The 23,750-nt window shown below is 40.3% G+C and overlaps 1 protein-coding gene across 5 annotated transcripts in view; it reads left to right on the forward strand.

The window, feature by feature from the left end:
• The window catches only part of TNS3 (tensin 3), a 241,463-nt gene that overhangs the window by 101,140 nt on the left and 116,573 nt on the right, over nucleotides 1-23,750 (forward strand). For all 5 annotated transcript variants that reach the window (XM_074869814.1, XM_074869796.1, XM_074869804.1 and 2 more), the window contains 3 exons: nucleotides 8,472-8,513; nucleotides 21,432-21,484; nucleotides 22,280-22,451. In XM_074869814.1, the coding sequence (XP_074725915.1) occupies nucleotides 8,472-8,513; nucleotides 21,432-21,484; nucleotides 22,280-22,451 (267 nt within the window). The remainder of the gene's footprint in view (nucleotides 1-8,471; nucleotides 8,514-21,431; nucleotides 21,485-22,279; nucleotides 22,452-23,750) is intronic.

The raw sequence follows: 23,750 nt of genomic DNA on the forward strand, positions 1-23,750 counted from the left end.
TTGAAAGAAAATTAGTCCTTTTTAGTAAAAAACCCTCCCATTCCTTTTTTCTATGGTGCCTGGTGAGTGCAGTCCTCCCCAGATGTTTTCGCTGAGAAAGATCGGTAGATACAACGATGTATTTTTATCCTTACTGCATTCATTTACTTTTCTGAGAAGATGCATTTGAAAGAAAAATGTGAGGCGGTCTGTTGTTCCCATGGAGCACAGTCCATCTGTTTTTAATGTGAGCCTGCAAGATATTTTTTGAGAAATCTGAGGCTGAATTGTTTTTTGTGCTGTTGGGAAGGCCTGAGCCTTATATGAAGGATTCCTTCTCCAATTTCATTTTAAGTGGAGCCTCAGTACTAGAAGATGTAAGACTGTTAACTTGGGTTAATCAGGTATGACCTCCAGATACCCTGGAGTATGGTGACAGTGACTAAGCTGAATTAGGAACTGACGTATGCAGCGATTTCACTCTGCCAGCTATGATTTTAGTTTCCGGCTTAAATCAGTAAAAGCTTTGCTGGAAAATTGCATCAAGTGGGTTTGATTTGTAATAAATTTCTGTGACTTACGGCTAATTAATTTCTGAGTTTTCCTTTTTCTTTCTTCTTTCAAGCAATAGCATGAAAAACTAGGAAAATATGCAGCTCTATTATTTATGGGGACTTACTTTTTTCATTGTTTGCTACATCCAGACTTCAGATTGCAGGACCTGAGAGGTGCATGCAAAGCAAGGGTTATATGCATATAGCAAGCATGATTTGGCGGAGGTAAAGGGCACACAAAGTCTACCAGAACTCCGCATTGCTATGATCTTTCCTGCCTCCTTTCCTCAGTCTCGCCAGAGCAGTTCTGCCAGGGAGTTCCGCAGGCTGTAGCTGCCTGTTTTGTGAACGTGCCTGCACATCATGGGAAGGGAAACACAACAGGGTTGTGCTGTTCTCTAGCTTGTTTGCAAAGGGTGGGAATATCCAATGGAGGTTTGTATTTGCCTATTCAGTTCCTGCTTTGTCACCATCCAGAGCCATAGTGCCCATGTATCCATGTGAGGAAATCTGAGAGCTCTGGAGAAACCTTTATGGAGATGACGTTTCTCCCCTTCTGGTTCATACAGCTTTCTTGAACTGATGAGAAAGCAAAGGTGCCTTGAAACTTTTTTTTTAAAAGCTAACTCTTTCTTGCTGTTCAGTTTTGCTTTATTAAATTTTGAGCTGTGCTTTTTTCTTTTTCTTTTTTCCAGCTTCATCAACCAATAATATTTCTACTTTTCTTGATTTATTAATGCCACATTGTCCCAGTGCCATAAGTACAGAAGCATGGACTGATGAGACACCTTCTTGACAAAACCTGTGAGCTCCTGCCTGAATTGAAACACTTGATTATTTTTCAAACTCTTTTGGATTTGCAGATCCCCAGAAGGGGGTTGTTGTGGTCCTCTATATAATGGATTTCTATGAGGTTTATTTTTATGTTCCAAGTGCTTACCAGAGTAAGGCCATGGACCCCACAGGTGTGCAGAGTAAAGGTTCAAAATGCTATTTTGAAGTGAAGTCAGTGCCTTGTTCATAAATACCTCTGACTTAGCCATAAAAGGGAACAGAGTATCAAACTGCGTGAATATGGTCACCCCACTCCTCCAAATTAATGAAACGTAGTGATCCTGAATTGAGCTCAGCAGTGTATACTAAATTCAAAAGCCAGTCATTATATTTTCCAGGAGGGAGGGCTCATGTTGTTTCTAGGAATATTAGAGAATTACAAGACTTAATAAAAGTATAAATACGAATTTTTGTTACGATGCACTGTGTTCAGTCCCTAGTGTTCATCCAAAATGAAATTAAAAATCAGGCTTTCTTTGAAGAAGAACAATCTGCAGAAATAGGGGATTGACAAGAGGGAAAGGTCTGGTAGTTTCCAGAGCCAATTTGCCTGCTTGTTTGCTTATTTTCTCCAAGTTGACTCCTAACCTTTCCACTGAGCATGGTACTGTTGTGGACAGAAACTTCTGCATTTCAGAAATGTGACAGTATTTACTATAACAGTTAAATCCAGCAGGGTGATGTTCTTGGAAGGTATAGCATGCTTGTTTCTGCTTTCCCAGTTTTTTCCTAGTTGAAGGGAAATTACCCATGTTTCAGACTCCTCAGAATCATCAGTTTTCAGTTGGCATAGAAACTTTTCATACATGTTTGACTTTACTGAGCAGCAAAGGGATTCGCATAGATTCTGCTTGACAGCTCACACTGGAAAAGGCAAATACACACACTAGGATAGGTTTTTTCTGCTTTTCTGCATAATTTTTTATTCTTTTATAGCTTATCCTGAGAGTGACAGATTTTAGGTCCCTTGCGAACATGTTTTTAGTTAGTCTTTGAAAATGCTTTCTTGACAGTGGAGTGTGTAAAAGGAAAGAACAGTATGAATCCCATCTCTATGAAGTGTCTGCCAGCCAAACATTAAAATAAAAAAGTAAAAATTACTGTAGCACTAAGTATTACAGTGTCATGGAGGACTGCCACCTGTCCTTCTAAAGGAAAAGACAAATCCTTTAGTGTTAATTTAAAAATCGGCTTTTCTTACAGTCAGTATTTGTTGTAATAAGCAAAGGTATCCAGAGGTACCTTCTCTTCAGACAGAATTGTGAAGCAAATGTGGTTCCTTAGGTTGAATTCTGATGTTTTGTCTCTGACTATTATGTAACAGTGGATCGTGTTTGCTCATTGCTTAACTAATCTTCAGTCCCTAGCATACCACTCCATTTTAGTTCACTGTCATGTCAGAAATCATGCCGGTTTAGTTTGCTTTAGGTTAATGTTTTTCACGTTGGCTCAAAAATTTTAGTACTTGCGTATAAGTAACACTGTGTATGGCAGAAGTGTTGTGTATGAACTTGCTTTTCATTCTTCTCAATGTCATTAAATGCTGGAGTGAGAGAGGTCAAAAGCTCAAGTCTGTTTCTTGGAGAAATGCCACAGCACTACCTGGTACATTTGGGGAAGGAAGGGAGAGAAGCCAGAGTTAATTGTTTTTTGATGTCTTTTTAAAGTGGAATCCAAATGAGAAGCTCTTAGGGCAAGATAGCCCTACTGATTAGCTAAATGTTAACAAAGATGAAGAAACTGTGTGTCTTGAATGAACGAAGAGGGTAGGGCATCTCATATGGTATTCATTTAAGGGCTGATGTGTGTCCCTGTTTGTAACTACTAAAAGGAACATAACTTTTATTTTTGAAGTAGCAGTGTCGTTTTCTCTTTTGCTTTAATTGCTTTATTTTTCCTTCAGAGAGGCTTTTTTAGGGAGCTGTTGGCAGGAATCTTTCATGGTTTTCTTCTGTGATGGCAGGAGAGGGACGTGGGACAATTTTTTTTGGAACAATTTTTGTTTGTTCCATAGTAAAGTATTTTTTATTTCTAACCATATGAATCTAATTTCCTTTGAACCAGCTTTATGGGAGGGTGTGGATGAGAATGTTTTGCTGGTTTTGATATTCTTGAAATGCTATGATTGGTGAGGTGCACAAGCAATGCATGTTAGCTATAATATACTGTCATTCACAGTGTTCATTACGTTATATTGGGTCAAAGTTTAATGGCTGCACATGGGACTAATGAGATGTGAGTGGCATCTAATCTCCTATTGTCTCCGATTTCTAATTTTACACTGGGAAAGTCATTATCTTAATATAGGTTACTGTTTCCCCATGGAGAATACTAGCATTTCTCTTCCTTTTACAGGTAGTATTAGGGAAAAACACTCCAAAAATGAGATGTGATGAGATATTTTAATGTGCAGTGATGCTTTCCATGTGAGGTAGCAGGCCTTTTGCCTACAGCAGTGTGTCTTCCAACTGGGAGAGAGGAGTGGGAGAGAACTCAGAAACTGGAAACAGCAGGCATGAAGCAAATAGGATTGATGTCCCTGTAGAAGTAAGGACGGAGGGGAGGACTTTCACAGTTTTGTTATGGAGTTTGTAAAACGAGTAAATTTGACTGTTCTGGATAGACTTTTTTGTTTCGCTTTACATTTTTGCACTTGGATGTCCCATAGACTTCTGTCAGCCTGGCTGCTTTGCCATCTCTTTTCCATTTTCTCTTTTAGGACTTAAAGACAGGAAGATTTCTAGTTGGCACAGCTATGCCTTGGAGTGGTCACCCCATGCCAATGTAGAAAGTAATGATGAAGTTCCAAGAAGAAATGTCAAGTTTTCATTGAAACCTGTAGAAATTTGAGATATAGCTCTTTCATCTCAATGTGTCTCATAATCTTGGTTAAGATTAGTTTGGATATGTGTTGGGTTTGTGTGTGATGAGGGTTTTGGTAGCGGGGGAGGGGGCTTCAGAGGTGGCTCTGTGAGAAGCTTCTTGAAGCTCCCGTGGCTCCATGTTGGACCTGCCTCTGGCCTAGACTAAGCCAGGTAGCAACAGTGACCGTGACTGTGATAACATATTTAAGAAGGGAAACCTGGGAGGAGAAGTGGGACTTGGGAGGGAGACACCTATGCAAACGCTGAGGTTAGTGGAAGAAAGGAAGAGGAAGGGGGAAGGTGCGCTGGAGGAAGGACTCCCCCGCAGCCTGTGGTGAGAGGGCAGGCTGTCCCTCTGCAGCCCATGGAGGTCCATGGTGGAGCAGATGCCCACCTGCAGCTCATGGAGGACCCCACACCAGAGGAGGTGGCTGCACGCAAAGAAGGCCAGGAGTCTGAGGGAAGCCTGCACTGAAGCAGTTTGTTGCTGGGAGGACTGCACCCCATGGGAGGGACCCATGCTGGAGCAGCCTGTGAGAGGGACTCATGTCAGAGAAAGTTTGTGGAGGATTGTCTCTCGTGAGAGGGACCCCACGCTGGAGCAGGGGAAGAGTGTGAGGAGTCCTCCTCCTGAGGAGGAAGGAGCAGCAGAAACAATGGGTGAACTGACTGCAACCCCCATTCCCTGCCACCTGCACCACTGTGAGGGAGGAGATAAAGAAATCAGGAGCAAAACTGAGCCTGGGGAGGGAGGGCTGGAGGAAGGTGTTTTTAAGATGTGCTTGTATTTCTCACTGTGCTAGTCTGATTGGAAAATTATGTGTTGATGGTAGTGGTGATCAAATTAAATTGATGTTCCTTTTCTTCCCCTAAGAGTTTGTCTTTTGCTCATGATGGTAATGGGCGGGTCATCCCTCGCTGTCCTTGTCTCAGTCACCAAGCCTTTTGTTGTATTTTCTCCTTCCCATTCCTGAGGGAGAAGGAGTGAGAGTGTGGCTGCATGGTGCTCAGTTGCCCTCTGGGCTCAAACCAGAACAGGATATTAGAATATACTTTCAAAGCCCCCCTTCATTTGTGTCCAGCCAGAGACTTGAAGCTGGATCTTCCACATCTCTAATGAGTGTACCACAGCATTTAGCCACTGAAGAGTTTTATTTGTAATTTTAATCCTAGAGTTGATAAATAGGCAGCGGGAGTAGCAGTATTTGGCTTGGGGGTAACCATTTTAAAGCTGTACAGGGAGCGTATGGAGACTTGAGGGTACATCCTTAGGTGGACCAGTTTTGAAAGAAAGGGATTAGATGCTGGCCATCTGTTTACTGTGTGTGTATACATACATATGTGTATATACAAACACATATATTTACCTGAGGTGGTTTTTTACCACAACTTATTTCAATGCTCTCCTACTTAAGTCAGAAGAAAAAGGGAACAGTGTGATCCTGCCAGTTATGTCAAGCTCTTTGCTTCTAGCACTCTGCATTCCTCTCTGTAGTAAGGTGGAGAGAGCTGTTGCTTCTAGCGGAGTGAGAGAATATGAGGCATTTCAGTAGGGACTCAGCAAGCTGAAGAGCAAATTCAGAACATAAAAAAAAAGAAGAGGGTATTCTTGTTGGTTATTTAATGTTCCATCTCCTAGTAATCCTGAAAAATTTCCAGACTACACCAATCAAGTGCGCTACACTGCACAATACTAGGAAAAAATCCTTTTGAACTGGCAAAGATTAGGTGTAAACCTTATTTATATGTCTATTTTTATATGCAATAACACAAATAGGCTGCTTAGTTGTTCTGGAAGGGTAGGTGCTCAGTACAGCTTGTGTATGAACTTTCTGGTGAAGAGCAAAACAGTGCATTTTCCCAAGCGCTCTGCTTATGGAACCCACAAAGTCACTTTTTACAGAGACCCCCACATGAATCAAAACCCTGTATTTTATGTGTTTTGCCTTCTCCTATATGGGTCTGTTTATTTCTGCTAAGTAGCAATGAGTGTCCTAAGACTGTGAAATAGTAGTAATTAAGGTTATAGTGATACAGGTGTTTGTCCTATATATCACCTTTAATCTGCTGAGAAGAACTTTGAAGTTTGAGTCGGTTTAGGGTTTCCGGGTTGAGTTAGTAGCACTGGTCTGTCTGTATGTTCTGACTGACAGGTTTTTTGTATGTTTAACACTGTGGAGATTGCTTAAAAACTTGACTTGGCTTGTCAGCTATCCAAAAAACAACCTCAAAGCCTATTCTCAAGGGTTAACTGTGAGCCAATCTCGCATCATAAGGGTTACGGTTAGTGCAGGATGTATGCCATGGTAAATTGTGTGTGGGCTCACGGAATTAAGAAGGTGTTGCTACTATAATTTACCCTGAAAATCTGTAACTATGTTTCCAGTTGAGATTTGCAATTAGAGAGCATCTGAACTTCAGTGACCTACCAAAAAAAGAGTTGACAGTTACAAAGCTCCATCTCTAGTTCAAAGCATCTTTCCCACAGTAGGCTTAGGAGTCAGATTTTCAGTTGTACCACTACTAGTCTGCATGGGCGTGTGGCCATGCAAGTATGCAGGGGTACTTATCTGTTTTGGGCAGAGGCTGATATTCTTAGTTTCGGCAAACATTGTGTTCCTGTGTGTGTATGTGCTGCTTTAGCTTTTTTTTTAACACTTTCCAAGCTGTAAGTTACTGCACAGTCTTGAAGTTACAGGAGAATCTAGCTCTTGTCAGGAAAGTGATTCAACAGGAAGAACTGGGTTTTCATTTTCTTGTCTGTACCACTTTAAGATGGCCTAGTTGTTTACCCAGAATCAGAAAGCAGTTTCCTGAGACTTTCCCTCCTTTGTGCTCTCCAAATAAGTAAGGTGCAGTAACAGTTACTCTTTTACTTGTCACTTAGTCCCTATGTGGTAGTGTGCCAGTGAAAATTATGAAGAGGAAGAACATGTTTCATTGTGCATTTTCACATGTTCCTTTCCTGCCCGTTTTAGTTTATGCTTTAAATGTACAAGATAAATAGTTCGATTTGCATAAGGTTTGCACTTCTCATCCTAAACTCTTGCAAAGTGTTGCAGCTGTTTTGTTTTGTTACAGAGGTATCTATTTCAGTGGTGGATATATTTCAGCGATTCCTGTTCTGTATAAAATTTACATGCAAGGTTTTCCAGATTGTGAAATGATTTTGCGTTACTCGAGGTAAAGATGCATATGGGGTGTTAGCAGTAATAACAACACCGTTGCTACAGCAGCAATAGCTTGCGGCAATTTAGCTTTAATGTCTTTGAGGAAAACCTTGTTGATTTTTACACGGAATTCGAAATTGTCTTTTGAAGCAATAGTTTTATGCAGTTGAACATTAGGTATTGCTCTATGCAAAATGCACTCTTTGCAGATTTGTGGAGCACGGAACACTGACGTTTGGTGCAGTCTTACCTAAGCTATGGCACTGACTTAGTTCTAGTGTTACTTAGTTTTCTCATTTTGAGTGTTTTTCAAGGTGAAATACTTCTGTTATTTTGCCGTTATAATTCCAAGTGGTAAAATCCTTAATCTAGGGTATCTTCTCTTGAGGAATGTCAAATATTGACTTTGTTGAAATTTTAAGCAAACATTTTGAGGTGGGTTTTTTTTACCCAGTTTTACCACTGTACTTCCCTACTACATTACCTTGATTTAATGCTGATTGTAGTCATCAATAAAAAAGCATGTCCTGATGGAAGATTGTGCTTCTGGTGATTCATGTTATATTTTCATATTAATGGACTGGCTTGTTTCTTTCAACAAGTTGTCTTTTTTTTTTTTAAAAAAAACCTCCACAGATACTTGTTTCAAAGCCTTGAACTAAGATTTTTACATAGTGCTTAAAGAAAATCCTAGGCATCTCACTTCATCAATACCCACACAAGTGCTTGTTTTCATGAAACAGTATAAAAGGAGAGATTAGGAAAAAATGCAAAAGAGAATACATAGTTAACAGCATACATCTCCATGTATATTGTAACTTAGAGTAAGCACCCTCAGTAGCTGAGTGCTGGCTTACAAGACCTGAATACGCAGGATGATAATGTAAAATCAATTTGTTTTCCATATCTGCTGGAAAGACAGTTTGTTTGTTAATACTACAGAATGTATGTGTACTTCTGAATGATTTATTTTATTTGTTGTGTGTATATGTCAGGAGGGGATTTCTTAGAATGTAGTTAAACTATCTGGAAAACTAAAGTCAGTTTTGTTAACCTTTCTCCCTCTACAGGCTAATAACTCTGATGCCATTAAAAATCATGTAACCAGAACTGTAAGTAATTCCATTTTATTACTACTTTTTCCTTTACTTGGCCTGATTTATCTTCCTGTTTATGCCCACTTATTTTTTATTACATCTTCACAAAGCATTCGTTGCTAGCCATTTTCAAAGCACACACTTTTCTATACTGTGTGAAATTAGCCTTTGATTAGGGTAATTAGTGTGTTTTTTTTCCCCCCCGAGTTTATCCAGGAACAATGAATTGAACTCCGTTCCTTATTTCTAAATCAAGCAGGGGAGAAGTAAAGAGAAATATTAAAATCTTCATAGACTGATTGTATTCAGATGAGTTCAGAAATTCAACACATTTTTTTTCAGCAGGAAGAATATTCGTTCTTATATTGTGGTCAATATGCAATTGATCTTTTGGCTTTTATTTGTTCAAGTTACTGTGCCATGTTATTTACAAAACAAATTAAATGCCTCTTTCCAACCCTTTATTATTATTGATGCTGTAGTACTTACTGGTACAAGTAGTATTAAAAACATTTATTGACGTGCAATAGAACCCAGTCTTCTAAGTGACACAGATTTCTTCAAATGGGAAGTATTGCACATTTCAGTACTGATAGCACTTGTGAGTATACTTTTAGCACAATTTCTGTGAAATGAGTAAGACAAAGGAGAAAAACTTTAAGTCCTTTGCAGTGCCTTTTATCAGAGATGCCAAGTTTCTTTGATTTCTAAATAATCATGGGAGATGCCTGTAGCTAACTGTCTGCTAGTAGGCAGCTGATGGAAGTATTTCATTCACTGCTTGAAAGATTAAGTTAACATTTAAAAAGGGGCAGAGAGAGGAACTTGAAAGATATGGCCTTATCGATTCATTGTTTAATTCAAGAGCAGCGCTCTGTTGCAATAAATGAGCATCTGTTTCACAGCGTTAGTCTTGTGCACATTGCATTTGTTTTGCGATGTCATCCGTGGTTGAGTGCTGCAGGCTTCTGCTGGTGCCACTCTGAGCAGGGTGTGAAGAATTCTGATCCTTGACTACCCATGTAGGCAGGAGACCTTCACAGAGGTTGCATTTGTATTAACAGTATAGTTTGTTTATTTGTGTCAGTGATGTCATCTCTGTGCTTGGATCCATGCTGTTATCCACACTGTTCCAGTAAAATTATAATTATTTCTAAGTTGCTAGAATATATTTGATATTGAAACTAGCTAAAATGTCTAGTGCTGAGAGTGTTTCTCCTTTCACTCTTCCTTAATTAGACAAGTTAACTAAAATAAAATCAGAACAGAGCAAACTTGTTAGTTAACTGCATGTGAATAATTGGTTTTGACAGCTGCTTCTAGTATAACAAATGTGAAGCAAAATAATGAGATATGTTGCGAGGAAAATAATTGCAGATCATTTTCTCTTTTGTTAGTTGGAAGTTTTTAGCTTCATTGTATTACATCTGAATACTTCAGAGGGTTTTTTGCACTGCTTGCTTATTACACAAGCTAAGGTCATAGGTTTTGGGTTTTTTTTTCTGTACATGTAGTAGCTTATGCACAGCCATTTTGAAGGCAGCCTTAATGGCAAGCGATGCTTTCAGCCGTGCCCTTTGTCCTATTATATTCCATGTTGGTTATTATTTGACCATTAGCAAATTTCCTGAAATTTTTGGTAGTTACTTTCCATGGACCAGTATACCCCAGGAGCAAAAGGTGACATGGATGAGGGGCAGGGGGTCATTGGGAAATCAAAGTTCCCAGCTGAAACACACTGATAGGAACACCTATTCCTGTTTGGAAAAGAGAGGAGGTGTAAAGCTACAAGGCTATGGGATTCATAAGAAGTGTTGTCTCCAGACAGTGGGGCTAGATGCAACCATTGCCTGGACAAGGCTTTTGTAGATGGTTCTGTGACCCATGACTGCAGCACACATCCTGTCTGTGTAGTGCTAATGGGAGGTGTGTTCCTTGTCTTCCTGCCTTCTCTTCCTTCTAAATTTGTGCCATGCTTGTTCTCCTTTTGGTTTATTAACTAAATTGGAAGAGACTGCTTTAACCTGCCTGACCCTTTTTTGGCTCTAGGATTTTTTCTCCTTTCCTCTCTCTCCTTTGCATCTTGTTCCATGGCATCTGGTCCAGAAAAGAAAAGCACTCTTTCTTTTTCCTAGTAATGTGACTGCTAATGCAGTAGTTCTAGCATCAGCCCTTACCACTTTGTAGGAAGGCTGTGTAAACATCAGCAAAGAGATTTTGGCTTGAGTTCTAGGTAGTGTCAGAACCAAAAGTTTGTTAGCTTAACTCTGGTGTTTGGGATAGCTCTGAGACATGGATAACACTTTCTTACTCAGGAAGTCAGAAGTGCATTTTCTTACATTTAAAGGGCTTTCTTGTGCCCCTATGTACTGGAATCTTATTTTATTCTTCATATTAACATATTAAAACAAATAAATGAAGCCTCTTGTTTTAACTAGAGGCTGTCAGAAGTGATGTTGCCACTTTCTGTCCAAGAATTGCATGCACATAATTTTTTGATTGTTAATAGGGGACTAAATTTGAGGCGAAAAGTTTGCTTCAGTTTTGATCTCTTGTGTCTCAACTAGGTCAGAGAGAAACTTGGGAGATCTACTTCTGAAATCTTTCCCTCTGTCACCACATTTTTTTTTTTTCTTTCCAGTATGGACATCACTATCTTTTTACAGAGTTAGGAAGTGAGCACATACTTACAAGAACTTTGTGTTAGGTGCTACTGAGTCATGCGGTATAGGACTACAGAGCCTCGTAATGTGATAGGTGTGAAGTAATGCAGAAACCTTTACACTGTCTGTTGTGCCTTAATTACGTTGCCTGTGGATAGTATTCAGGAAGCTGTTTCAAAGCTCTGGAGTAATTATGAAACTGTGCTACAACTGGAGCTGGAGCACATATATTATTTTCGTCACTTGAGATAAACTCCTTACCTAACACTTAACATGGTAATGTTAAATACAGACATAGTTCCCCATAGGTTTGCAGTGAAACACAGTCATTTGAGTGTTGACACAACTCGAATTCACCCAGGCAGGCGTGCTCCTGTTCTGTGTATGCAAGAGACAGTGTTACGCACCACTGGTTAGGGCTAGGCACTAGCCTCGTGAAGCTCAGTGTGAACTTTTAGTCTTGAGACATTGTAGAACTAAAGCTTCAGAAACATTACAGTTTTCCAACTGTGAATATGTATGTCTGTAAAATTGTATATGAAGTAAAACATCAATTGTGCCTCATTCTCAGTTGAATATGGACTTCACATGCGTTCAGTATTCTCTCCTAAAGAGACTTTAATAGCAAAAAATTGCTATGTGCCTTTTCCGTCTTATGAATTTCAATTTTTTTAAAAGAAGAGGATGGATAGAAGACCCAGCGATACCAGGAACTTCCAGGCTGTGAGCTGGGCTGCTTTTCTAAATCTAAGTGAGTTGGAAGATGATCTTCCCGCCCCAGTTAGTTCCTTGTTGCCCTGGCAGATTGGTAGTTAGAACTCCATATCCAAGTGCTCCACAAACTTGATAAAGATGAGCTGGATTACAAAGCCCTACAGTTAACTTGTTTAGGGGAGCCTGGCCTGTCTTGGCTGAAGTGTTATAGGGAAGAACTGTGGGAGCACCTTTGCCAGCAGGTGAGAGTCAGGGTAGTTTTGGCAGGGAGACAGCAAACTGGGATTTATAACTTGTGCATTCACTGCTACTTGCAAGGGGCATATCTGCCTGGACTCGTGCTGTTATACTACATGGGAACAGATCATTATTTTTACAGAACACTATATAGAGAACAAAAATAAAATGTACAGCCAAACAAATAGCTGTTTTCAGAAGAAAAAATAATAGATCTCTTCTGCAGAGTCAACTCAAAAGATCTTTTTTTATGAATTTTTTTTAATATTTACTAAAGGAATAGATACACAGTAATATGAAGACATTTGTATTCACAAGGCATGGTTCTTTGTTTTTCACATTAGGAATCATTCTAAAGCCAGAGGCCAAAAGATTATGCAAATTTTGGTTCTCATCCAAGACATCCAAACATGTGTTTCACTGTGGCTTCTAAAAGCAACTACTGTGTCAGTAGGAATTATCATGGTGGAGCAGTAGTCCATTGTCCTGTCTCTTCTGTAGTACCCTGGAGTATGTAGAACTGTTACACTAGAGGTAAGCCTGGGGGCAGCACCCTAATATTTGAGAGATGGTGTGCTAGTGAGGTCCTTCAGTCTGCCTTCTCAGTAGAGGTAGGAGATGGAGATCTATGTGGCAGCAGTCTCAAGGGTTACTGATGTGTTAGAAATCACAGAAGCACCTGAGAATGGTCACATAGGATTTAGGGCATCTCCCTCTGAAAAGGTGGCAGGTTCAATAGCCCAAATAAAGTGCATCTACACCAATGCACGCAGTATGGGCAACAAACAGGAGGAGCTGGAAGCATCGTACAGCAGGAAAACTATGATCTAGTTGCCATCACAGAAACAATGTGAGATGACTCACACAACTAGAGTGCTGCAATGGATGGCTATAAACTCTTCAGAAGGGATAGTCAAGAAAGGAGAGGCTGTGGAGTAGCCCTGTATGTGAGGGAGTGTTTTGATTCTCTAGAGCTTAATGATGGTGATGATAGGGTTGTGTGTTTATGGGAAATAATTAGGGGAAGGCCAACAAGGCAGGTAGCATGGTGGGAGTCTGTTACAGACCATGCAGCCAGGATGAAGAGGTAGATGAAATATTTTATAAGCAGCCAGGAGAAGTCTCATGATTGCTAGCCCTTGTTCTCATGAGGATTTCAACTTCCCAGATGTCTGCTGGAAATACAGTACAGCAGAGAGGAAACAGTCCAGGAGGTTCCTGGAGTGTGTGAAAGAGAACTTCCTGACACAGCTGGTGAATGAGCCAACTAGGGAAGGCAGCCCACTGGATTTGTTGTTTGTGAACAGAGAAGGACTTGTGGGTGTTGTGATGGCTGGAAGCCATCTTAGACACAGCGATCATGAAATAATAGAGTTTTTGAAGGGAGGAGGGTGGTCAGCAGGACTGCTACCTTGGACTTCTGGAGGGCAGACTTTGGCCTATTTAGGAGCCTCATTGACAGAGTCCCTTGGGAGGCACTACTGAAGGGCAGAGGAGTCCAGGAAGACTGGACATTCTTCAAAAAGGAAATCTTGAAGTCTCAGGAGCAGGCCATCCCCATGTGCCAAAGGATGAGCCAGTGGGGAAGGCCAACAGCCTGGCTGAACAGAGAGCTTTGGCTGGAACTCAAGGAAAAGAAAGAGAATTTATGACCTTTGGAAGAAAGGGCAGGCAGTTCAGGAGGACTACAAGGATGTCATGAGGTTATGTAGGGAGAAGATCAGAAGGGCCAAAGCCCAACTAGACCTTAATCTGGCTACTGCTGTACAAGACAATAAAAGTGTTTCTATACATTAACAACAAAAGGAAGGCTAGGGAGAATCTCCATGCTTTATTGGATGCAGGGGCAAATGTAGCGGCATAGGTTGAGGGAAAAGGCTGAGGTACTTAATGCCCTCTTTGCCTCAGTCTTTCATAGTAAGACCAATTGTTCTCGGGGTACCCAGCTCCGTGAGCTGGAAGACAGGAATGGGGAGCAGAATGAAGCACCCTGTAATCCAAGGAGGAATGATTAGCAACCTGCTACAGCACTTAGACACACACAAGTCTATGGGGATGGATGGGATCCACCCAAGGGTACTGAGGAAGCTGGTGGAAGTGCTCACTGAGCCACTTTCAATCATTTATCAGCAGTTCTGGCCAACCATGGAGGTCCCAGTTGACTGAAGGTTAGCAAATGTGATGCCCATCTACAAGAATGGCCAGAAGGAGTATTCAAGGAACTATAGGCCTGTCAGTCTGACCTCAGTGCCAGGGAAAGTCATGGAACATCTTGAGCACCATCATTTGGCACATACAGGACAACCAGATGATCAGGCCCAGTCAGCATGGGTTTATGAAAGGCAGGTCCTGCTTGACAAACCTGATCTCCTTCTATGATAAGGTGCCCTGCTTAGTGACTGAGGGAAAGACTGTGGTCATTGTTTACCTGGACTTCAGTAAAGCTTTTGACACTGTTTCCCACAGCATTCTCCTGGCAAAACAGGCTGATCGAGGCTTGGATGAGCGCACGCTTTGCTGGGTAAAAAACTGACCCAAAGAGTTGTGGTGAATGGAGATAAATCCAGTGGGCGGCCACTCACAAGTGGTGTCCCCCAGGGCTCAGTATTGGGGCCAGTTCTGTTTAATATCTTTATCAGTGATCTGGATGAGGGGATCGAGTGCACCCTCAGTAAGTTTGCAGATGATACCAAGTAGAGTGGGAGTGTTGATCTGCTTGAAGGTCACCTCTTCAGAGGCATCTGTACAGTCTGGATCGATGGGCCAAGTCCAATTGTATGATTTTCAACAAGACTAAGTGCTTGCACTTGGGTCACAACAACCCCATGCAACGCTACAGACTTGGGGAGGAGTGGCTGGAAAGCTGCCTGGTGGAAAAGGACCTGGGGGTGTTTGTCGACAGCTGGCTGAATATGAGCCAGCAGTGTGCCCAGGTGGCCAAGAAGGCCAGTAGCATCCTGGCTTGTATCAGAAATAGCATGGCCAGCAGGGACAGGGAAGTGATCTTACCCCTATACTCGGCACTGGTGAGGCCGCACCTTGATTACTGTGTTCAGTTTTGGGCCCCTCACTACAAGAAAGACATTGAGGTCCTGGAGCATGTCCAAAGAAGAGCAGGAAAGCTGGTGAAGGGTCTAGAGTGCAAGTCTGATGAGGAGCATCTGAGGGAACTGGGGTTGTTTAGTCTGAAGAAAAGGAGGCTGAGAGGAGACCTTACTGCTCTCTACAACTACCTGAAAGGAGATTGTAGCGAGGTGGATGTTGGTCTCTCTTCCTGTGTAACAAGTGATAGGTCAAGAGGAAACAGCCTCAAGTTGTTCCAGGGGAGGTTTAGACTGGATATTAGGAAAAATTTCTTCACCAGAAGGTTATTGAGCACTGGAACAGGCTGCCCAGGGAAGTGGTTGAGTCACCATCCCTGGAGGTATTTAATAGATGTGGCACTTAAGGACATGGTTTAGTCATGGGCTTGACAGTGTTAGGTTAACGGTTGGACTTGATTATCTTAAGAGTCTCTTCCAACCTAAGCAATTCTGTGATTCTATTCTATGGTTCTACACTATGCCTTAGAATAGGTTAGAGAATTTCTTCTGATTCCTATCCATGGCTTGGGGAATGAAAATACCATCAGAAATGTGCTTAAAATGCATTCAGGCATCCTGTGGATTGGTCTCTCTATTAATATTCTTATTTGTGGCTGTTTGGTTAACAATTGTGTGGAAAAAAAGTTTCATAAGCTAATTAAAAGCTGCATAAAATGCATGTAATTTTATGACAGGGTAGCTAATCAAGTTTTCTGATGCTTATATCAACATTAAGAATAAGCACAAATAAAATATTTGTATTCTCAATAGATCCCCGTGTTGTGGTTTAAACCTGGCTGGCAGCCAAACTCGACACAGCTTCTTACTCACCCTCCCTGCCCTGGGGGATGGGGAATAGAATTGGAGGGGTGAAGGGAGACTTGTATTTTGAGATAAAAACAGCTTAATAATTAAAATAAAATAAAACAATAACAGAAAGCACAAATGGGTAATGCAGAATGTGATTGCTCACCACCCGCTGACTGATACTTAGCCTGTTCCTGACTAGCAATCCCGAAATACCAAGATCCTGCAATTGCAATCCTGAAAGTGAGAGACACACACACACCCCCCCCCCCAGTTCTGGCTGCTCCTCCTTTATATACTGAGCATGACGTTATAGGATATGCAATATTTCATTGGCCAGTTTGGATCTGGTGCTCTGGATCTGCTCCCTCCCAGCTTCCTCTGCACCTGCACATGGGCAGGACGTGGGGAGTTGGAAAGTCCTTGATCACATCAGTGTATTATCAACATTCTTCTCATACCAAATCCCATATTGAATCCAAAACACAGCACTATTCTGGCTACTAGGAAGGAAAATTAACTCTATCCCAGCCAAAACCAGGACAGCATGTCATTTTCAAAATATGTCCTGATACCTTTAAGTCAGTTTCTTCTCATTGATCCTTACACTTATTAATGTTCTCATTCAAGAAGGAGCCCAGGAGAGAAATAGATGAGCTGTGTGAATGCATGTCAGATCCTAGAGCCATGAGTTTTCAATAGTGCTGTTCCTTGGAGTAGCATTTAGTTAATGTACAGCTGTCTCAGCTGTTTAAAACAACTTGGTCCTTGAAACCAGTAAATCTTGTATTCTGCTGAGATTGCTTTTAAGCAGATATTGTATTATTATATTGTAGTTCAATGCCAGGAACAGGGCCTTGGGAAAGGCTACTGAATGATTTTTCATTTGGCTTTCTTAGCCTGCCTGTGATTCTAGTCTCAAAAGGGGTAAATCATTATCCCACCTGGTATTTCTAAGGCCCTGTGTGGCCCATTGGAAACTAGCAGTTTAGGTACTAGGTTTTTGATGATTTTTTTTTTTCCAGAGCTGTCATATAAAACATAGTAAATCAGCGTACTGATAAAATGCAAATAAATTTATCTGGGGTAAAACTGATCTCCCTTCACCCTCTGTCCCTTCTGTGGTCTTTCCGGTCTTTGAAGCTCTGCTACAGAGGACTTAATATTTAGCATAAGAAGTGTGTAAGCCTCATAGCTGTAACTCTAGTTCCCTTATTCAGTTCTAGGAAAGGTTAAGGATGATAATCTTGCTGAGAGACATGATATTTTACAGATATGATTGATTTATTTTACAGGCATTATTTTCTACTTGATTGTCCTAATTCCTTTCCTTGAGAGTCAGCCTTTCTTCATAGGCAAGGGCATGCAGACTTAGCAGAGAGGTTATTTCTTATTCCTTCTGTTTCGGGACTAGTGCAAAAGGTGTCTCAATGCCGTATCAGTGCCACACTGTGTGAGATGGCCTGTACTATATCTGTGTTACATTTCTCCTCTGAAGCTGTGCAGAGACTGGAAAAGAGATTGCAAAGGTATGAGATGTAGCCTGCTGCCTGGGACAGCGCAAGCTTACTATTTGAGTCAGACCAGGTAATCCATAAGGAAGTTCACTGTCTTTGGTGTCAGAGAAAGGTGAATAAATGGGACTGATCTCAAAACCCTGTGTTATCCAAACTGTGATTTAACTGCTGTCTTGCCCACTTCCTATGCTTCCGTTGACAGCAGACTGTGTTGGGAAACTGACCTTCTAGGTAAGTTGTTGTGATCTGGTGAAAACTATGTAGAATTAAATACAGGCCTGTTTCTTAGCTTCTGTATTGTGCCTAGGCTGTACTGGACTCGTCAGAGGACTGCATTTTTGAGAAAGTTGGGATAGCAAGCTTTGCAATGTGCCCAGGACTATATGCAGGAGCTAAAGATGGGAAATAAGCGATAAGGAGGATGTCAAAGTGTTGCATAGCTTGAGTTTTCACTGGAAAAGGGCAATGATGCAGTACCCTGGATGCAATGAATTTGCTTATTATTATAATTCTGTGGCTGGAGGGAAGACAGTTGTCTTTTGAGAAGCAATTACTTCCCCCTGCTGGCTTTCATACAATTGCAGCTACATTTGTCTGACCAAAAGGTTCTTTGTACTTTTTACATAGGGATAACATTTATGGTTTTTTGTTTGGGATATAAAAATTCCTTAAAACTGAGTGAATAGGTAAATGGGAGGTGGGGTTTTTTTAAACTCTGCTTCTCAAATGACTGGTTATACTGTCTGCGTTGCCAGGCAGTCCCAGGGAAGCAGGGGAACAAGAATCATGGGGATGATCTTAAAGAATAATAATATCAGGGCAGTCTGTCCTACTGGCAACAAATCAAATGCTAGTTCTGCTGGATCTATCCTGGTTACAACTCTAGATTTTTAGCCAGGTGTGGTTAAACATTGCATTTTGAACCATTATTTTTTGTTCCCCTTCATCTTCTCTATGGCTGTTGCTTGACAGGAAATGAAAATTGTCTCTAGTTTTGCAAGATTTTCTGTGTAATTGTCCATCCTGGGAGATGCCAGATAGCATTTGTTATCTTGGAAGGTTAGCCAAATGTTTTGCCACTATCCCTCCAGTGTGCAGCAAGGCAGAAAATAGTGAGGTTTTTTTACTTGGATGGAGATGATTTGCCTTTATGGATGGTTTGCCCTGTGCTGTTGAATCCTGTGCTTGGTGAAACTCGTATTCTGCTGGTAGGTGTGTATGACTTGGTCCAGAATGAAGAAGGATCCCTTTTTATCAGTGAAATGACCCTGAAACCACCCAGAAATTTTGGAAAAAAGAGAGACGGTCACAGAAGTTCAAGATTGGTTTTAATTGACTATTAAACCTGAATTCAGTCAGAAGCATGATAAGATATGGCTCATGTTTGCAGATTGTCTGTTGTGAGAAATGTTGTAACAACTTCTTCACAGTTTTGAGAACATGTTGTAGGGGTGTGTATGGGTATGTATTTCATCAAACCTTTAAAAAGACTTTTCTTTAACCATTTTGCCTCTCTAGTAAGTCATATATTATATCTTTGCTGGATTTTCCTAAATATTTTAGCTGTGAAGGGAAAAGTTAGTGGTGTAGTCATTGATAATTAGTAAACAAAACAAATAGTAAAAGGAAGAACTTGGGGGGAAAAAAGAATGCATCGCTAGCTACAAGGTAATTAAGCTATGGAAGAGTGGAGGCAGTGACTATAATCTAGTGGATGTCCAGAAAAATGGAGATGTGTCCGTGACTATCCGTTTTCCAACAAGTCATTGACTGTAGTCAGTGTATAATGTACAAGGTGATCTTAATCTTATGAAGGGTTAAGTTAAAGATAGTGGTTTGGTGCACCATAGATAGGCAATGGGAAGTTTCACTGAATCAAAGTATCTTTTGAAGATGGTAGAGTACTGTTGATTTTGGGAGCTGTGTAGAATTTGTATAAAAGCGTACCCATAATGACAGACTGAAGAGTATTGCAGCTATTTGGGATGGTTCAATGAAACGTGATACCCAGGTGAGATTTCAGAAGAGTCCTTTTAAACTGATATATTAATATTTTTATTTGTGCAACCAATCAGCTAGAGTTTTAAACTGTATTATAGGTACCTCAAGAAAATTTTTTTTCAAACAGCATTGGTAATTTAAGTTTTAAGTTGTACCGGCTGTTGAATTGTGGAAGGTGTCAGGATTATCCATTTTTGTACACGGAGCAGGAAAAAGGTATATAGTACTGTGCATTTCAGTAGGTGACACGGCATGTATACAAGTAAATATAGATCTCAGAGTTTTTTTCTGCTAGTGGTTTGCATTATGCTATTGTTCGTATGCTTACATGCTGCATGCTACTAGATTATATGCTAGGTTATATGATATAACAGTGTGCAATAGAGAATGATTTTATCACTTATTTTCTTACCAGAGGAATCCACTAAATGACTAATCATTCAGATTGCATGGAGGTTTAGTCATAAAATTTATTTTAAAATGGTGGAAGTACTCCTTAAGTAATGGATACATCTGTGCGACCAACAGAGACCACAGAAGTGGAGGGAGAATCATGTTCCGCTAGTTGCTTTCTAATTATAAACCCAAAACATGCTAAAAGCTTTGTCTTGAATTTCAGTTATTAGTTATTTATTTGTTCTGGCACCCATGGTGTATAACCTGCAGCCTTTAAAATCCTTAGGAAAGATTGAGTAAAAAGAAGCTGAAAATACCACGAAGTTTCCTCATTTTCTGTTGTCAAAGTAAAGACAGGAACTAGTGGAACTGGAACCAAGCACTTAGGTGAGGTGCACTTTATGCCATCAGGTGTGCTTGAAAATTTGCCAAAAGAACTCATTTCCAGAAATTTTGGAAGGAAATGTGCCACTTCTATGCATGTATGTGTCCTAGCTGTTCCCAGATTTTGATATACAGTGTCACTGTATGGAACATTCTAAGGCCTCTTCCATTCGAACACAAGTTATTTGTTTTGGGAATATTTGTCATGTGTGTAGCCAAAATAGATATGGCTTATCAGTTTTCTAGCTCTTACCTTTCATCTGAATAAGCCTTTATGTGCATTTTTCTGTATGGTAAGTATAAATTCAGGGCAGGAAGATGAGTGAATACTCTTTCTCTTATGGAGTTACTGATGAATGTTATTAAATTGAACATTCTGATATTCTATATAAAAAGATATATCTAAATGCAAAGTAAATACTTTTATTTATTTTTATTTAACTTCTTTTTCTAAAAACCTATCCTGGAAGGAAGGGATACTGCCCCCTCTAGGTGTCTCTGTTTCTCTCCATTACATACAGAGAGCTTGGGTGACTATCACACTGGAGCTTAATTCTGAGACAGCTAAAATTAGGTGAGAAAAGTTCTACTACTAAGGTTCATGGGTGAGAACATTTTGACATTTTTTAGTGCATAGTTACTATTACTGAACAAGTGGGACTACAAAAGACATGCACTAAATTCTCATAAAACAAAACCACTGCAGCTCAGGCTTCTATTCAGACTCCCAGGACTCTGATACTGGAATAAATTGAGTATATTTTTCGATGTTGTCATAAGATAATCACTTGAGAGGAACTTACTTTTGCAGGTTTATACAGAAATTGAAGCTCCACCTCAGAAGTCCACTGAATGTTTTCTCTAATCTTAATGTAGTTACGAAGAAGAGGACAAAAGACAAGCCAGTCCTCCTCTGGGAGCAGTGTGTTGGAGAGGTAGTAGTGAGTCTGTATGAAGAGTTGGACGTAACCTGACCGTAACCACAGTGTTTGCAGTCAAAACATAAGGCAGTGATACTCTCTTATTCTATTGTTGGTATGGACATACTGAATGAGGAGAAAAGGCAGGAACATTGATATCAGCAGCAACAAGGAAGGTACTGGATTGACTGCTGTACTTTCTTTGTTCTAGAATTCCAGCAGTGCTTCAAAGAACTCCTCTTTCAGTTGTGACAAAGGATCACGGCAAGTATTTCATATTTTATGTAGTAGCGTCACATAATGCTGTGGTGGGTTTAGGTGTTTTGCTATTTGTGGTTGTGATTTCTGCAAGTTCAGCATTCTGCAAGACGTGTACTGCTATACAAGGACCATTTTTACAGTCCCTGTCTGAGAAAACAACTGGGCATATTTGCTGAGCTTACTTTTAACTGAATGACTGTAATCTGATTATTCTTTTAAGAAAGACAAGGTAAGATGCCTGGTTGTGCACTCAACCTGGAAAAGCAGAAGTTAAACAGTATCCGTAGACTAACCTGTGAGATTAATTGCGTTACATTGGTGTCTGTTGCAATTTGGGGACTGGTTTTGGATTCACTTCAGTGTTACTCAGAGCAGAGTGCAAGATGGTATCTATCTGCAGTGTTTTACAGATCACTGGTGAATCTACCAATTTATAAAGCATTTGCAGAATTCTACAGAAAGAGACTTGTGCAGATATAAGTACCTATATGGTTTCTGTTTAACTCCCAAATTTGCTGCACTAGTGTTTGTCAAAGCTGCTTGTACTCATTTTACTGCTTTTCTATGTTATTTTTTGCAGAGATTTTTTCACTATAGTTTTGTCTGGCTAAGTCCATTTGTGTACTGAACTGAATAATTTGATCTTTGTAGGCATTTAATAAGTTGTAACTGTAATGAAAATATTGGAAACATCAGATGCTTGACTGTATGAGTTCAAGTTGCAGTTTCTTCTCATTAATAGGCTGTACTTGTTCTCTGCTGCCTTGCTCTGAACTGACACATCTAATTTCTTCACAGAAGCACAGACTTTGATCACATTATGGAGGAAGGCTATGAACTTGACCTCACTTACATCACAGAGCGGATCATTGCTGTATCCTTCCCTGCTAGCTGTTCTGAGGAAACATACCTCCACAATCTACAAGATGTAACTCGAATGCTCAAATCCAAACATGGGGATAATTACTTGGTATGTAATCACTCTTGTGATACATCTTCTTCTATCCTGCAGGAAGACCACTTATAACGGTATACATGGACCTACAAACTAAAAGTCGCTCGTCTAAAGTCTGTTTGGTCCATTTCTTACAGCTTTGCAAGCAAGGGCAAGATTTTCACTAATGTTTTAAGCTATTAGGCAAGGACAGATATTAAAAGCACTTTTCTGCTGGTGGCACTGCAGTCTCTGTTGTGATAGCACGTAGTCAAATGCTAAAGAATTATTGCACTGACTGTTTCGTTGTCCAAAGCATACTTTTAAAAGATACACACCCTGCAATGTGGAGCACGTTCTTTTTTTTTAGCAGCCAGCTACATCTGGGTCCTCAGCTGGGTATCTGATGGTCTCTCACCGTCATGTCTTGGCTGTCTCTACTATATATTGTGAAACAACATATAAAAGTAGGGTTGCTGTTTGTGTGTTCTGTCCAGCTCTTTCTCATTAACTTGATTTAGAGACATTTTTTTTCCTGCTGTTTAGTTTTATATAGGAAATTAAGTTGTAAGCAAATCTACAATGAGCTCCATGTGCAGAATTAGTATTTATTTTTAAATGATGACCCAAACTATTAATCTCCTGTGCTGTTTCTGGGTAGAGCATCTAAACCCTATGGCATGTATTGTCTCAGCTTGTTCTGTGCAGGTGAATTTAAAGCAGGGCCAATATTTTATTTACTTTTTTCTTCTACTGTCTTTTTAATTAGCATGTGTAAACTATTAGAATCAAATAGATGGCTTCAGGAGCATGAACTTGACTCATGGTGGAAATTAGTTTCTGGAGAGATTCCACCTAATGATGTAAATACATTATCTTTTGCTCACAAACTAAGGTGTCACAGATGCATTATGAACCAGCGGTTGTCCCCGAGATGCACTTGTAATACTTGTAATGTGGGCTGATGTCCTCAGCGTGCTGCCTTCTTGCCCTTGGCTTCCCTTCCATCAGGTGCTGGTAGCTTATAAGGCTATTACTATAGTAATAGTTTGAAGGTGACCTGTATGTAAAGCTTTACTGGTTCAAATTCACCTGTTCTCAGTGGCCTTTCCCATGCAACAGCAGTGTTTTGATACTTGTGAAATAAGCTTTTAGTCTCAGTGCAGTCAAATCTCACTAAATACCTGTTTGTATTACAAAAATCTGATGTATAATAAGTCTTCTTTAGGGTTCCCTCTAAGTGGGATTGCAGTCAGTTTATCTTACAAAGTTTGAATCTGTGGGGCTTTTTGGTTTTGTTTTAGTCTTGTTCTACTTATTTGTATTCTAATGAGT

This window comes from Strix uralensis, chromosome 1 (assembly GCF_047716275.1).
Source record: "Strix uralensis isolate ZFMK-TIS-50842 chromosome 1, bStrUra1, whole genome shotgun sequence".
Classification (NCBI taxonomy): domain Eukaryota; kingdom Metazoa; phylum Chordata; class Aves; order Strigiformes; family Strigidae; genus Strix; species Strix uralensis.